At 38.7% G+C, this 16048-nt stretch overlaps 3 protein-coding genes across 23 annotated transcripts; 2 read left to right on the forward strand and 1 right to left on the reverse strand.

Annotated features, from left to right (window-relative positions):
• Positions 1-217: 217 nt before the first annotated feature.
• LOC131319919 (pentatricopeptide repeat-containing protein At3g18110, chloroplastic) lies at positions 218-6637 on the reverse strand. The gene is made up of 4 exons (XM_058350362.1): positions 2831-6637; positions 2532-2732; positions 1838-1928; positions 218-1405 (listed from the first exon to the last, which is right to left on the reverse strand). Exons 1-4 carry the CDS (start codon positions 6409-6411, stop codon positions 851-853), a joined length of 4428 nt encoding a protein of 1475 aa, XP_058206345.1. The 5' UTR covers positions 6412-6637; the 3' UTR covers positions 218-850.
• A 415-nt stretch (positions 6638-7052) lies between these two features.
• On the forward strand, positions 7053-11129 carry LOC131319925 (uncharacterized). Of its 21 annotated transcripts, none has more exons than XM_058350376.1 (5): positions 7499-8923; positions 9012-9095; positions 9450-9536; positions 9641-9706; positions 10410-11129. In XM_058350376.1, exons 1-5 carry the CDS (start codon positions 8895-8897, stop codon positions 10441-10443), a joined length of 300 nt encoding a protein of 99 aa, XP_058206359.1. In that variant the 5' UTR covers positions 7499-8894; the 3' UTR covers positions 10444-11129. The 21 variants fall into 21 exon arrangements, 6 of the variants coding, with proteins under 6 accessions (XP_058206359.1, XP_058206360.1, XP_058206358.1 ...); XM_058350377.1 differs by having other exon boundaries at positions 10645-11129; XM_058350375.1 differs by having other exon boundaries at positions 10777-11129.
• Positions 11130-12573: 1444 nt separating this feature from the next.
• On the forward strand, positions 12574-15293 carry LOC131321342 (uncharacterized). Its single transcript, XM_058352331.1, has 5 exons — positions 12574-12727; positions 12903-12970; positions 13203-13283; positions 13372-13443; positions 15005-15293. Exons 1-5 carry the CDS (start codon positions 12574-12576, stop codon positions 15065-15067), a joined length of 438 nt encoding a protein of 145 aa, XP_058208314.1. The 3' UTR covers positions 15068-15293.
• The last annotated feature ends 755 nt before the right edge of the window (positions 15294-16048 follow it).

Raw genomic sequence — 16048 nt, forward strand, 5'->3', positions numbered from 1 at the left:
TGAAAAGAAAGATCTGAGAGTACTCACAACGTCAGTAGCAATCTGAGCAGAACCACAGAAGAAATGGCCTACGGTGTCTGTGTACGGTTTATTAGCAGGGAGGGGGAGGCCACAGATAGAAAACCCTTGGTGGATGGTCTAGGGCAGCTTGGGTTTGCTCTTGAGATTGAGCCTTTAGAGAACCAAGGAACAAATCTCATAACAAAAGAAATAGAAATTGAGATGTAAAGCTTTTCCATTTCACTAAACTTCATTTACATTTTCCAGTCCAATGAAACACAAAGTAGAAATATGCCGCCTTCTCAACCACATTTCGTCGACAAAGAATCTTGTTCGGCTGTGCCTCTCCACATTTTGGTTCTACACAAGCCCTTTTATTTTCTCTTGCTCAGTACCCTACATGCCACATGGGAATTAGAATGAACTGGGTTCACACCCATTAAAATCTTAAACTCTGTCACATTGGTATTGTCCACATTAGTACTGTATCAAACTGTCTTACATGAAAAGGCTGAAAGCTAAAGGACAGTGGCTCCTAGAAATTCAATCCAACAACTTCAGAAAGATGTGTCAGTATCCTTACAAGAAAGGCAAATACCACAGAAAATCGTTGCGTTTAGGGGAGAGCAACTTGATTCAAACTACTCAGCTGCATAAATTATGCACAAACTGCTGCTCTCAGAAATATGTGCACAAAGCGCTGCTCTCAGAAAGTTCTACCACCAAAATAACAGTTTCAGTATCAGTAGATACTCTTGTCAATTTAGGTATTAAGCCTCCGGAGGTCCAATGGATAATCTTCAGCAGTAATACTCAGCAAGGTAGAAGTACCACCAATCAATTAGGCACCTCAGCCCTTTCTTTCTGAGTTCCTCCCTGCAAATTTTGAAATCATAGGCCTCCTGCCAGATTTTCCCCTTCCAAACTTATTGATCTTCTTCTTCTGAGTGACCCCCCTTTTTCTCAGCTTTGCCAACTTCTCTTGCCTCCCATCTATATCAGCTTGAATAACTTTTTTTCTTTTCGTATCCGATAGCAAAGCCAGCCTTGCGAATTTCTTTGGCTTCACTTGCCCTAACTTCTCATTTATGTCCTTGAAAGCAGGAACAAGGCCACGTCTCATAAAACACCCTTCAACTAGCTGCATTGAGTTTACCTCGGGGAGGTAGGGGCTGTTTTTCAACTCAAGGTCTAAGCAAAATGGCGAGTCCTTCAACCACATTCTAAGGGAATGTGCTTTTGCAACAAGGAGCCCACTCCTTGTTTTACTTGGCAGAAACGGTGAACCCATTTCCCAAAGGTATGCCTTCAATGTGCTATTCAAGGAAACCTTGTTGTACTCCGAAGTCCCCGTTACAAGTCCAACAGATTTTGGAGATTCTGGGAAACCCTCCAGCGATGCGTCCTGCCGCAATTGAAGTCATCTATTAGGTGCAAAAAGAAGAAGAAAAAAAAACCCACAAAAACTGTAACCAAAAGAAAGATGATTGCACAAAATTCAGGAAATGGACGTGATGATTCATCTGATGAGCCTGTCAGCAAATAATGTGAATGGTCTATGTAGCACCAGAAATGCAATTAGGGTAACAGCAGGTACAATTACAGTGCTTTAAGAAAAATAAATCATTAAAATAGGGGAAGAAGATGGCAAAGATCTATTGGCTACTAAGTTGCTACTTGAATATATTCTAGGACGACATAGTACATAAGAGGCCTTGCAATGTGATAAGAAGTCGTTATCTTTAAGAGCTCTGGAAAATTAGCAAAAAGTCCACATAAGCATCCCCATCTAATGGAATATGTAGCAAAAGGTAAGAAGAAAGAACAAGAAACTTGCTTGCATGTGATCAAGCCATAAAGTAAGACCAACAAGAGCTGCACCAGCAGACAACTTCCTAAAATCAGCTCCCCAGTCCTTGTCAGCTACCCTGCAACAAGAAGACAGGTAGTCGGCAAAACAATGAAAATGCAACTGGATCCAAACAGCAGTAACAGAGGCAAAGTGGCAAGCGCCGCCATCAAAATGGAAGGTCTGGTCTGACACACATAGAACATTTCAACTCGTTTTCTACGTACTTTCAAGTATTCCTCCCTCACCCATCTTCAGGATAGCAAAAAGCAGCTTGCCCACCATGGATGAGATGGAGTTTAATTTTTATAACTCTGCTTCCTAGCAGCGAGATAACATTTACTGATCCCAAAATGTGCTTTGTCATCATCAAAGTTACTTTATGCCCTCTAGACCATCCAACTATGGTCTATGGGTCATTTTCCATCATAAATTGATACAAAAAGATTTGCCTGCTAGCAACATGGTAAAATATAACTTGTCGAGTAAACAGTTGGCCTCTTGAGAAGAATTATATCTTTTGCATGTAAAAACCAAATATACTATACAAATGCTACTTGATGGTCCACTTGCACTTGTTGGTGGATAATGTGAATTCCCTGCGTACTTCTTGATGTAACCTATACTAACGTCGATAAAATCTAGGAAAAAGAATTAGCATAAAACAGAATTCAGCAGCTACCTGAACACGTCATGGCAATAAATGCTTCTCCTTATTGCCAGTTGAAAAACCCATGAAGCAGTGGCTCGGAGTTCAAATGCCCACAACAGATCTTCCAAAGCATTTACAAAGTTAAATGCTGCATTATCTTCTATATGTTCCAGTTTAGCAAGACACTGGTCTACCTCCAAGACTAGTGACTCAGATTTTTCTGTCAGAAGCCTGTGAAAGCAATTAAAAGAAAGCACATTCCCAATCAGGAAAGATATGGAAGAAAACCAGACAACAGAGAAAGATAGTTCAACAAAAATTAAGAATACCTGAGTGGAAGATGAAAACCAGCATCTTCTAAAGCTTTTAACAAAATTACGGCTTCGTTTGTGCTCTGTGATAAACTTGAAGCCCTAATGAAGGAAGTCCATATCATGTGATCTGGCTCTAGACCTTCTCCCTTCATCTCTTGAAGCTTTTGAATTCCCATAGTATAATCTCCATTCTTGAGATAAGCATCGATGAGCGTACTATACGGTAGCAACATAAGATTTTCCCCCGTTAATTTCAAATTATTGAGCACTTTCTCAGCTTCAGTGGGATGACCAGAACTGCCATACGAAACCATCAGCAAATGCATGGTAGCAATCGTTGGCTCCACTCCAGCTTCTTTCATCATGATTAGTAGCTTTTCAGCTTTAGAAAGGTCACCAGAGCTTCTAAATATTTTCATCATTATGTGATATAACGAGCGATCAAGTTTATATCCTTTAAATCTCAATCCTTCAAAAAGTTCTTCAGCTTGTTCCACCATCTGCTGCTTTCCAAATGCAGCAATCAGGTTTTTGTACGTGTCCAGCTTAGGGTCCAAACCTTGACTTCTCATTTCATGCATCAGTTGCAGACCTTCCTCTGGTCTGCGGTCCCTACAATACATCGATATTAAAGTATTGTATGTCTCCTCATCCGGTTTAAGTCCAGCTTCTTGAATTTGCTGGTATACTCTCACTGTCTTTTTAAAATCCTCAGTTTCTGTATATAACTTGAGTACAGAGTTCCATATCGAAAGGTCAGGCTTGAATCCTGCTTCCTCCATCTCAGAAACCATGGCTTCAACATCTTTTACTCTTTTCCCCTTTGACAAAAGTGCAATCATAACTCTATAAAGATGCATGGAAGGAAAATAACCTGCGGCCTTCATTCCGTGATATATCTTTTTCACCTCAAATATGTTCCCAGCTCGGGCAAATGCATCAAGCATCAGAAGAATAGAACTCTTGCTAATCTGAAAACCCATATCTTGCAATTCTTGGATTACCACATAGAGTTCGTCTAATCTCCCATCCACAATCAAAGCTTGAAAGAGACCGTTTATGGTTTCCACGCTTGGGGAAGGACCATCTCTCATCATTGTATTAAAAGCAGCTCTTGCTTTCTCATAGCAACCGCTTGCAGCATAAGCCTTTATTAGGGCATTCCAAGCCTTGCGATCCACTACACCGAATCTCTGTCTAAGAATTCCCACCAGACTCTCTGCTTTCTCAAGTACCTTTAACTTGCCATAAGCCTCTATGAGCCATACATAAAGGGAAACAGTCCTAGATTGGCTTCCCTTTTCTTCTGCTTGATCGATCAAATGATGAGCTGTTTCTGGGAAGCCCATTTTACAATACATAAGCACCATACTTTCACAAAGATTCTGGGAAGTTTCCACTCCATTAAATCTCATGTCAGAAAACACCTGCGAAGCTTCAGCAAACAGTTCAGTCTCCTCACAGGATTTAATAAGGGACTCATACATGGAAGGACTCGCATGAAATTTACTCAACCCCCTAGTTTTACTGTACTCTTCGAGGGCAGCATCCAGTTGATAAGCCTTACAATGGATAACAACTGCGGCTTCAGTTATCAATTGGTGGGAACCGGGTGCATGTTCTTTCATGAAATCCAGCAATTGTAGTGCTTCTAAATGTCTTCCTGCCAAGCTATATGAACTCGAAACAGACAGTAGGTTTTCATGGTCCAAATCATAACCCTGCAAAATAGCTTTTCTCAAAAATTCAGCCACATAGTCATAGCATTCCCCCTTGACAAGGATACTAGAAATGGTTTGCAGATCCAACTCACATTCTTCCATATCTTTGACCACTTTTTGAATATCTTCCTCTTTATTTTCTTTACCCAGTGCTAGGAGCAAAACCTCAAAAAGGGCTCGATCGGGTGTGAAACCATTAGAAACCATCTTATGATATAAGGCCATTGCCTTCGTGGTGTTGTTAGACCTAAGATGAATATCCAACATAACTGAATAGGCTAGATGATCTGGCTCAATCCCAGACCTAAGCATGAGCTCAAATGTCTTTTCAGCCTCCAGCCGATTTCCAGATTTAGCATACCCACAAATTAATGCACTGTAAGTCCATAAAGTGGGCTTGACACCTGCCTTAAGCATCTCTGACATCACATCAGCAGCCTCTGACATCATATTTGCTTTTCCTAGTGAATCTACAAGAACAGTATATGTCACCACATCAGGAATCCGGCTTGACCGTTGCATGTCTCTATAGAGTTGAAAAGCCATATCAGGCCGACCATTCTTCCCATGCATGTGGATCATAGTGTTATAAGTCATCTCATCCTTTGCAAACCCCTTATTCACCATTTCTTCACAGATTTTTTGTACCTTGCTCACATTACCTTCTCTTGCAAATGCATAGAGCAGAGAATTATATGTCACTGCATCCGGAAAGAACCCTTTTGACTCCAATTCCTTAAAAAGTCTCTCAGCCTCGCTAGACAGACCACATCTTCCATAAACTGAGATCATAGCATTATAAGTCCATAAATCAGGTTGGCATTTGTGTGTTTCCATGTCATTATAAACCTTTACCGCCTCCTTCAAATTGGATTCCCTTGAACAAGCACTAATGAGTGTATTGTAAGTTACTATATCAGGTCGAATACCAGAGTTTCTCACATCATCTAAAAGATCAATCGCCAAGTTTGGCGTCATGGGCCCTGACTTGAGTCTAGCATTTATCAAAGTATTGAAGCTCACAAGGTCCGGCTCACACCCTCTCTCCCTCATCAAACCTAGAAGTTCCTGAACCTTAGTGAACCGACCGGTCCTAGCATAAACACTCATCATTGCATTGTAAACCTGGACAGTGTTACCCACCCCGGACCCCTCCCTAGAGAAAATCTCCACAGCTAAGGCCTCTTGTTTGGCCTTCCCAAGAACACCCAATATAGTTGCCAGCATCCGGGGATTACGAGCGTACCAATCCTGGACATTCAACCACTCGTAAACCTCCATAGCACGCTGCCAGCTCGACCTCCCTACCGACTTCACTATGAAACAGAAATCTGCCAGCGTCATTTCCACTGTCCCATCATCCAACACATCACCCACAAACTCCTCTGATTTCAAACTTAATACCCTAACTATCATAAACTGAACCCTCTGTCGCCAATCATTAGCCCTTTTTAGTGCCATGTTGGTCATTTTCTTTACCCTAGTCTTGCTAGGCCTACTACTACCCAACACTTCTAAGGTTTCACCATTTATGTTATTCCCCTTCTGGGTTTCCTCTCTACCCTCTAAATCTTTTTTATTTACAAGAGGGCCCGAATCGACGACACGGGTCGGTGGAGAAGGGGAAAAGGGGAATTGGGAAGGAGGGGAGTGGGGATGGGTGTCGGTGAGGTTAAGGTGGGGCCATCTCACGGATGGAGAGGACCTGCTGTAGCTAAATTTCTTTGGGGTTTCAGGTTCAGTTGTTGTACCAGTTGGAGTGGATGAAGAAGATGAGTAATCCAGAGAGCAGGAAGTAGGAGTGTTTACCTTGGATTTTTTTCTGCTGGGTTGGAGTGGTGGTGTGGTGGAGACCAGCACTCTCGTGCATGCCATGCTCGCTCTCTCTCTTTCTCTCTCTCTACTGGACCCCTCTAATGCAAATTCCTTAGCAACAGCCAACCTCCAAAACCCTCCTCCGTTCTACTGGACAAAGCCCTCTAATGCAAATTCCTTAGCAACAACAGCCAACCTCCAAAACCCTCCTCCGTAAAGATACACAGTTACAGAGAGAGAGAGAGAGAGAGAGAGAGAGAGAGAGAGATTTGGCGGGTAGTTTATGTTATCCGGGTCGTTTATGAATCAGTGGTTCAGTATGAGAGAGACGTGAATTGAACCCCTTTTTTTTTTCGTTTTTTATATTTCGGGGCGCATAAAACGACATCGGTTGGGTCCTTAAGACTTCGCAGATTGAAAATGAGAAGTGAACCTGCATCAAGTAATTGGTAAATTGTAAACTCATTTAGGGTTTATTTCTTGATCGAATCTGTTCAAGTTATAGCTATTGTCAGTGATATAAAACCTAATAAAAATCATGTGAATCTAAATCAGTTCAAGACTCAATCGAAGAGGATTTGTGAAAATTTATTTTTATGAAAATAGATTTGGCCTTACCGGATTAAATCCTTTCTATTAAAACGACGTCGCGCGCTATCTAAAGCTTCCATTACTGAAGTGCAGCAAGTAATCGGTGCTGGGTTTATTTCTTGATCTAATCTGTTCATATTGTATATCTTGTCAAGAAGATATACCATGTTAAATATGGTATTAATCGAATGACTTTAAATACATAATCGAAGCTGATGAGAGTGAATTTATTTTTATGAAAATATATTTGCCCACACTTGATTAAACCCGTTTCATTACGGAATAAATTCACTCCGGGGGAACACTCGTTATTACTTCCGTACAAGTCGGATTTCAACCGCCGGGCGATTGGGTATGTGCCTGGTTCCTCCTCGTCCTCCTCTCTCTCTCTCTCTCTCTCTCTCTCTCTCTCTCTCACACACACACACACGCATATATAAGGTTACATGTGTTGATGTGGGTGTATAGTGTATCTGCTAGAGATTTGTTTTGCAATATTCGAAGATAAATACTGTAATAATTTGATTGACTGACCCCAAAAAAAAAATTAATTTTAGAGTTCAGAAAAAAAGTTTGGAATTTGCTTAACCAAAGTGCTTTAAATTCAAGAAGTTTCTTTAATGCAGCCGCAGTTTCTGATTCCGATTGGGGATGTAAATTATGCACTCTGTTGAACCGTATTCGGTTCCATTCGTTCACGGCATCTCGCCCTTCTTCCCTGTTTGTCTGAAGTATCGCAATTCTCAAGGGTCACATAAAGTCCAAATTATTGAATTCTTTATATCATCCCTTGTGATGGAATAGGGTCAAAGATTATTGTTTTAAGTTTTTCGAGTCATTTTGATAACCCAATGGTACACCCAAGTGGGTTGGAGAATGGAGAGGAACTGTCCCGCGAAGGGTACAATGATCTTTTATGTGAGCTTTGCAGATGGGGAGATGTTGCAGGGGTGGAGCCAGGAAAATCTGACAGTGGGTCAATATTCCAAAAAAATTCTTAATCTTCTCCTTGTTTGTAATCGAAGATTGAATAGGTATTGCAACTGGAAAATTATTGGTGATTGATAGCTCTTAGGGAAGTGATATTGTGCTAAAAATGTCTCGATGTTCAAGAATTATGCGGAGAAGTTATTGAAAAATGTGTTTAGAACTCTAATTTCTTTAGCATTGGATGGGAATTATCCACATTTATTGACCGGTGGTTAGTGAAATTCTAGTGTTAAAAAGAGGGCAAATTTATAGTTTTAGTGGATTGCTTCATAATTGGGGCAATTTCATTAAAATATTGTAAAAATTAAACGAATTTGATAGGTAAATGTGGAGTCAGTAGGGTCAAGTGACCCCGCTTGACCCGTGGTAGCTCCTCCGCCCATGAAACGCTGACAATGCCATGTCATTGCTCGCTCGAATGGTGGTTGTGAGCTTTCGTCCAAACGCAACCGCTTACATCTGCTTGATTACAGCTTGTGGAAATGTTGGGAGGACTTCGGAGGCTAATGCGATTTTGCAAGATATGATCCGTTCAGGATTTAAGCCTAGACTGAATGCGTATAATGTTTTCTCAGATGCTTCTTGAGAAAAAGCCTCTTACGGGTTGCAAGTAAGGTTCTAGTGGAAATATATAAGGGTCGTTTACGTGGTGTTGGAAGTCATGGTGCTTAGGACATAATCTTGAGTACTGCATGTTTCAGTAGAGTGTTTGGGTTTCATAACTATTCGGCTTAATCGCTCTAAGTAACGGTTTCATTGATTTGTCAATTTAATCAGTTCATGATTGAAAAGGTTTGTTCATCTACTACTGTTAATATCTAGGGCATACAAAGATTAAGCTTAATCGCCCTAATTAACGGATTGATTTAGTTTTCGTTTTAATCTATTGATTGGAAATTTTGTTTCTGTTTTTGTTTTTGCTTAGAACGCATCAGGTGCTGATGCTACTGCTGGTGATTTGAATGTATTTCAACTCATTCAATCTCACCAAGTACTTTCTTTGATTATACTCATAACTTCAGGAAAAAGGTGTAGTGGTTGGTGTTTTATGGGAACTGGCATGTTGGTTGTGATTGCAGGAGAAGGCTTTTAGGCTTGCCCCTGTTGAAGAAATTCGAACTGTTCCCGATCGCAGCTTGCGCGGCATGCTTTTCTACTTTCTCGTAGGTTTTATTATGCACTAAGTATTTCATTAGTTTCTAACTTTATTTGGGGTAATGGGGGTTAATATTGTTTCATCAATTCCAATATCTTCGGCAATATTACTAGGTATAATATAATCTTATACTAGTTTAGATAGGTATTGGCAATACTAATAATTGTAGGGATGCAGTTGAATTTGGTTCTTATTTGTCATGAAAGGTACTGAAATTGACTTGTAGATTGAGGTTGTCAACAATATATAGTGAAGTGGATAATATAGCCAATGATGCAGTTGCAAGCCTTAAATGCTTTCTTCTTCCATCTGTGTTTTTTCAGTGGCATCTTCCCTGATAGCTCGGATCATTTCCATGAAGCTTCTCACTATGTAGCCTCCCTCTATTCAACGTTAGTACTCTCACCAAAATGGTAAAGCCTTTTCAGATGTATGACCTTTACAAAATGTAAGTTACCAATGCTTTTTCCATTTTTTGTGCTTTTGTTTTAGTTGTGTGTTTTGATGGTGTGCGCGTGAATAAATAAATATAATTTTTTTTTTTTACCGAAGGAAAAAGTTTTGGTTGTGCGTATTGTGTTTAGGTGGTTCTCACTTCTCTCAGGTTCTCTCCATAAGGTTAGTAATTCATACGCCAAGAACCCATAAGGTTTATCATGTTGTAGTGTTGGGTTGTCGGGTTTTCAGTTTTTTATTGCTTATGATTGTATGGCGGGTTTATGTGTCTAACATGGAATCAAGTATCTTTGAGTACCTTACATTATTTTGATTTTCATTCCTTAAGTTTCCTTTTCTCAGTCCACTGGTGTTTTGACCGGAGTAGTTGTTTGCCATCTTGTTGGTACAAGGGTATATAATCCACTGATTTTGAGGATCCAATTGATGCACATTTTAAACCCGTAACTGAAGATTTTGATGAAATGTCTATGCTCAATGAAATGTTGAGAGTGATTGTCATTTCGAATACCTAGAGAAAGCCAAGAAATTATGTAGACCCCGTCTAATTTTTTTTGGTAAAATTATTGACCAGTTGGTTTAGTTGACGTGTCCAGCTTTGATTTCCAAAAACTTAAACCTGTTTTTTTTAGCAAAAAAAATTAAACCTGTTTGGTTGATGATTTTCTATTCTTAATGTCACTGATTTTCCAGAAAATAAACTATTTGTTGAGAAAACCTCAAAAGAAACTTTTTAACAAATTGTGAAGCCGAACCCAAACAAGAAGTGATGCCAATTCCAAGGAGAAAAACTCTGAGATTCTGTCTGCTATGCATACGTTTTCCCTTTGGCCCGTAAAATATAAGCGATGTGCTATCATACAAGGATGAATTTTGATGGCCTTCAACAATACTCCTGAAGTTGATTGGAATATGAAACTGTTCATCTACTTCTAGTTTAATGCCTTCCCCTGTGTAAGTCCTCAATTTTGCAGTGCAGAATCATTCTATTCGATGTTCTTCAAGTTTGCAGTGAGTTTTGTAAATTACTCCCCGAATCCCACATTGGAAAAGTCTTCTGATTGTGTTATGTTTGATTCGACCTTTTCTTTTTAGCATAGCCGCAGGTTCCATAGATGTTGATTCTACTGATGCGGAGATATATGCTGCAACAACTGATTTTTCGCCAAACAGTGGTTCAAACACATTTATCCGAAAGAGCGGAAGAAGCTTATGGAAAATATCTGTGGCAGGTTGGAGGAAGAAATCCAAAAGGAGGCAGAGGGAACAGAAGATGAGGGGACTTATGTGAGCAGTAGATGAGTGGGGCATGCTTTAGCCTTTATGTTGCTATAGGAGTTTTTCTTGGTATTTTTACTTGAGGAGTGTTTTCTTTTCTCTCTCTTTTCATGTTTTTTATTTTACCAGAAATAAAATTGATTTATATATAAAATGAAAATACAAAGGACCGGAACTTCATCGGTCCAAAAATACAGAAACACAAGAAGTTGTGGTAGCAGAAAGGATGTGATGAATGATAAACCAAGACTTGTTCCCTTTGATTGGAAAGTACTGTTCTTCAATGTATCTATCTCTATTGCTAAAAGAGCTTGTGCATGAAACGTAATCTGGGAAGGTTAAGTTGTTTTCATTACTTTTTTATCATTCATACGAGAATGAAAATGATTTTCACACCCTCTCTTTTTATATCCACACACTTTCTTTCTTTCTTTTTTTTTGGCTAAAATACTTACTTTTTTTGGTACTTTCAAAAAAAAAATACACACTCTTTCAAGTTCCAATGTTAAAAAACAAAAAAAAATAAAGTGTGAATATCAAATACTCCTATGTCTTTAAATAATGGCCCTGTTCCAGTTTTCAAAATAAGTGCTTATTTTCAAGCTTAAAAATAATAAGTTTATAGAAATCAAAAAATTACAATTTGGATTTTTTTTTGATAGATTTCAATGAGATATTTCGAACAATGTAAAAAAAAATTGAAAATTTATTTTTGTAAATATATTATTTATAAGTTTAAAAAAATACAATTATTACTTATTTTTTAAGAAGATAAAGTGGGACGGAGATTAACTAGTAAATAAGTGGGTTCAATATAAGACTGTTTTTTCAATTTCTTATTCTGGGCCGACTAAAACGATGGCGGCGGGGTCTTATTGATACCTCGCGTCTTCAATCCCGGAGGTCCATTGAAACGGCGTCGCTCTAATTTCATTAAAACTTCTCAGGTTGAACATGCGAAGTGTATATACAACAAGTAATTGGTAAATTGTAAACTCAATTTGGATTTATTTCTTAATCAAATCTGTTCAAGTTGTAGCTATTGCCAATAATATATAACCTGTAAAAAATAATGTGAATCTAATGACTTTAAAATGCTCAATCGAAGAGGATTTGTGTAAATTTACTTTTATGAAAATAGATTTGACCTTACCGGATCAAACCCATTTTATTATCGAGACTACGCAGGTCGCGTGGAGGTCCTTTAACGGTAAATTGTGAACTCATTCGGGGTTTAATTCTTGATCGGAATTGTTCAAGTTGTAGAAATTGTCAAGAAGTTAAACCATGTTAAACATGGTGTCAATCGAATGATTTTTAGTACATGATCGGAGATGATGAGAGTGAATTTATTTTTATGAAAAATAGATTTGGCCACAGTTGATTAAACCCGTTTCACTGTGAAATTCTGTATTAGTAAATTCACTCCGAGGGAACACTCAAGTCGGATTTCCACCGCCGGGCGATTCGGTATGTGCCTGATTCCTCCTCACGTCTCTGCTTATATATGCTTATTTGTGGATGTGGGTGTATAGTGTATCAGCTGCTAGATTTTTTTTCTTTTTGGTAACGGAGGAAAAACTCTGCAACCGACCCAATATTGGACCCGACTGCGCAATCCAAACCTCGGGGAGATTAGCACAGCAACTCACCGCCATAGCTCCCACTTAAATCATAGTTTGTTTCTATGGGGAATCGAACCCTGCGACGTTGCAAGCGCAGGTGTTCAGCTGCTAGATTTGTTTTGCAATATGGATACAGTCCGTGTTGATGTACTCAATGATCACATAGGTGTCGAGGAGGAAGAAGACTATCGCGATGCATTTAGTAATGATGACGATGACATGATTGATGTCCAGACTTCTGGTGATGAACTTCCAGATGAAGATGATATGTCATTTTACGGTGATAGTGAGGATGAATAGTAGCAGTACCATGTCCTTTTTTGCCATGCACATATTTCAAATGTAAAGGTTAAACATTATTGGAAGTTATCGTTTTGCCTCTCTGTATATGAAAGTTGCTACGATTTCTCACTCATATTCATTTAACCCTTATTTTATGCTATGCTTCATATCAGGTTGTTTTAAGTCAACTTCCAGTATACTCCAAAACAAAATGGTTGCAACATGCTTTCCAATGATGCTAGTGAGTATTCCTTACTTTTTCTATTGATATTGTTATAAACTTGCAACTGGGCAAAAAATAGTGATGATGCATAGTTTTATTTGTGCTATACTTGAAGGTTGGAACATATAATTGTGTTATACATTGCATATTAGATTGAGATATGGTTTCGGATTGTATGGTTTTTGGGTTTCACACATAGTGAATGCTGTCAGGAAGTGGTTGTTAATGTCTGATGTTCTCCTTTTTTCAGATTACAGATGTTTGCTCAGCTTGCTTTGAGCAGCGCACAGTTTTCACACAACAGGTCTTGGCAAAGGCCTTGAACCAAATGGTACGCCAAAGTCATGCTTGCACAAATTGGAAGCTTCTGGACATTATTTCAAGTTACCCTTTTTTTTTTTTTTCTTTCTTGTTCTCAGGTTGACCAAACCCCTTTACCTCTTCTCTTCATGAGTACAGTAATTCAAGCAATTGATGTTTTTCCTTCGCTGGTAATTATTACCGCCTTTTGGTGGTTAAAGTCTTTCTTAGTTAGCTTCTCTGTGTATGCATCGAGTTTATTTTGGTTTATAGTCTGATGACTCTGATTGATGAACAACTTTCTTCGGTAGCTCATGTATATTAAGTTGAGGTCACGCAGACAGTACCTTACGATAGTAATTCACCCCCTTTTAGTACCTAGTAGGGAGGATACTCGCTCACATACTGTTCCCACTTTTTTTGGGTAGTCCCAATTAATTATGTGTCTATGTTGTTGGCCTTGTGCTGATAATTTGATTCACTGCTGCCTTTGTAAAAAGTAGTGAGAATAGAATTGCTTCTTCTGGAGGTCTACTTGAGCAAGATTGACTCGGTATATCAGAGCATCACCATGCATTTATTGGACTTTGATTTGCCTCTAGCCAAACCCTCTGGAAGGGGGAATATCGATTGAAAAATGATTGGATTGTACTTTTTTAGTTTGTTGAATTCATTTGAAGAAAGGAACGAAAAGTTAATGGTTCTTTTATAGCGTGATCCTGTGGCTGCTGCTAACAAACTACGACTTGATGTTTCATAAAAATCCGACTACCAAAACTTATAATTCTAGACTACAATTGTCTTTGGACTTGTAGTAGTTTAAGATGGGTACAATAAGAATGTAGGATTAACTGCATACAAGTCTCTTACGTACAGGAGCTGGGGCAGTTTAGTGGTAGTTACAAACGTCTGTTTTGTGAAAACATTGAATTTGAACTAGCGAATACTGTGCTTAAATGGACTAACAGAATCTTACTGCTGGAATAACTAAAAGAGTTGTACAAACAGTGAGTTCCAATTAATTTCATAATCCTATACTAACCAAGACACCTACATCTCTCAGTAGCTTTCACGAAATAACACTTTTGCACCTTCTGGAGATTGACGCCTTTCCCCTTTTAACCGACAGCCAAGAAGGGGAATAATAGATTTATTGATTTCCATGGTTTGATGCTCTGAAACTGTCTAATACCGTGTTACCATTTACATCCTGAATATCGCTTCACATTGGTAGTAAAACTGCTTTTCAGTGTTGTCCTGGTTTGTCCAAAAGTTGACATTTTGGGTCAGTTGTGACTTTTGTGCTTGTAGATGTCATTTTTTGGAAATGATATACTATAAGAAGCTGCTGTTGAACTGTGTGTAAGAGACTCAAGGCTTACAAGAATCTCATTTTTTCTGTGAGGCCAAGGGTATTTTAATGGTTGCCTGTATGTGTGTGGTTATATCTAGAGTCAGTAAACAGGTATGGCTGTCGGCTTACTCTTTTCGTTCCGTATAATATGCATATCTTGTGGCTTCACAAGCAGTGATACTGATTGTCTCCACTACAGATGTTACCATGTCTAGAGCAACTCATTATAGTTAGTGTAAACCAGTTAAGGGCTCTATTGCTGCTCGATTTCTTTGGGCTTGGTCCAGTCACAATCTACGCGCTAACTAGTTGGGATATTCATGTTTAGTAGTGTAATCAATTATAAATCATTGACTATAATAATTTGTAAAGCTCTTTATTGTGTTACGTATATGCAGATTGCTCAACAATCGATGGTGATCATTTGGTGCATGGAGATACAATATTGGAGTAGGAGATAGGAGATGAACAATGTTTTTGGAGGACAAAACTACTATTTGCCTTTTGTTTTGGTACTTCTAGATGGAAGAAGAAGGATGCCTTTAGTTTTCGGTATATAACAGTACATATTACAAGTAGTCCCTGGAATATGGTTTTTGTTCGAGGTATTGAAGAAGACTAAGGTTAAGATACTATGTTTTGACTATTTGAAATGGTTTTAAATTGATGTTATGCTATTGCCTCTTTTTTTTTTGATCCACTTATGCTATTGCCTCTTAGTTTGATGAATTATGTCTTTTGAAATCATTACAGGAAGCAAAAAGGGGACATCTAGCAATGAGTTTTTAGTTTGTAGCCAAAAGATTTTTTTTTTTTTTTCCAAAAAAAATCCTCGCTAAAAGAAATTTCTTTTTTGCGAGGGACAAGTTTCTTTGCAAAAAAGGATTCACTGGTTTTGTCAAAAAAAATTGTCTTTGGTGTGGTATTTCTTCCTTGGAAAAAGTAAGACTTATTTTTGCAAAAGAAATCGTCTTTTGAGAGGAATATGTTCCTCGATCTTCTTCTTTTTTTTCGCGAGGAAACACTTTGTCCCCAATGATATATTTTTTGCAAGGAACGGTGTTCTTTGGACGACAAATGTGTTTAATATTAGCGTTCAATTAATTTCCTCGCAAAAATAAATAAATTCAGAGACTACCTATCTGCAAGGAACAAGCGACGAATGAAATTTCCTTGCAAAAGGATTTTGGCGAGGGCTGGACTATTTGCAACCACAAATTCATTATACGTACCCTATATTAAAATAAATCACTTTCGGAGAAAAATGTCCTTAAAAAATGGACAAAAATACCTTAAGATTACTAAACACAATCCCCTCATCTTCCTCCCTCCCTCCCACCAGTTCCACCACAACCACCATCGGTTCGTCCCCTCCCCCCGTTTCCACCATAACCACCACCGGTTTCAAAATTGCTGCTACGACGTCGAACCCACCACCGGTT

This window comes from Rhododendron vialii, chromosome 3a (assembly GCF_030253575.1).
Source record: "Rhododendron vialii isolate Sample 1 chromosome 3a, ASM3025357v1".
Taxonomy (NCBI): domain Eukaryota; kingdom Viridiplantae; phylum Streptophyta; class Magnoliopsida; order Ericales; family Ericaceae; genus Rhododendron; species Rhododendron vialii.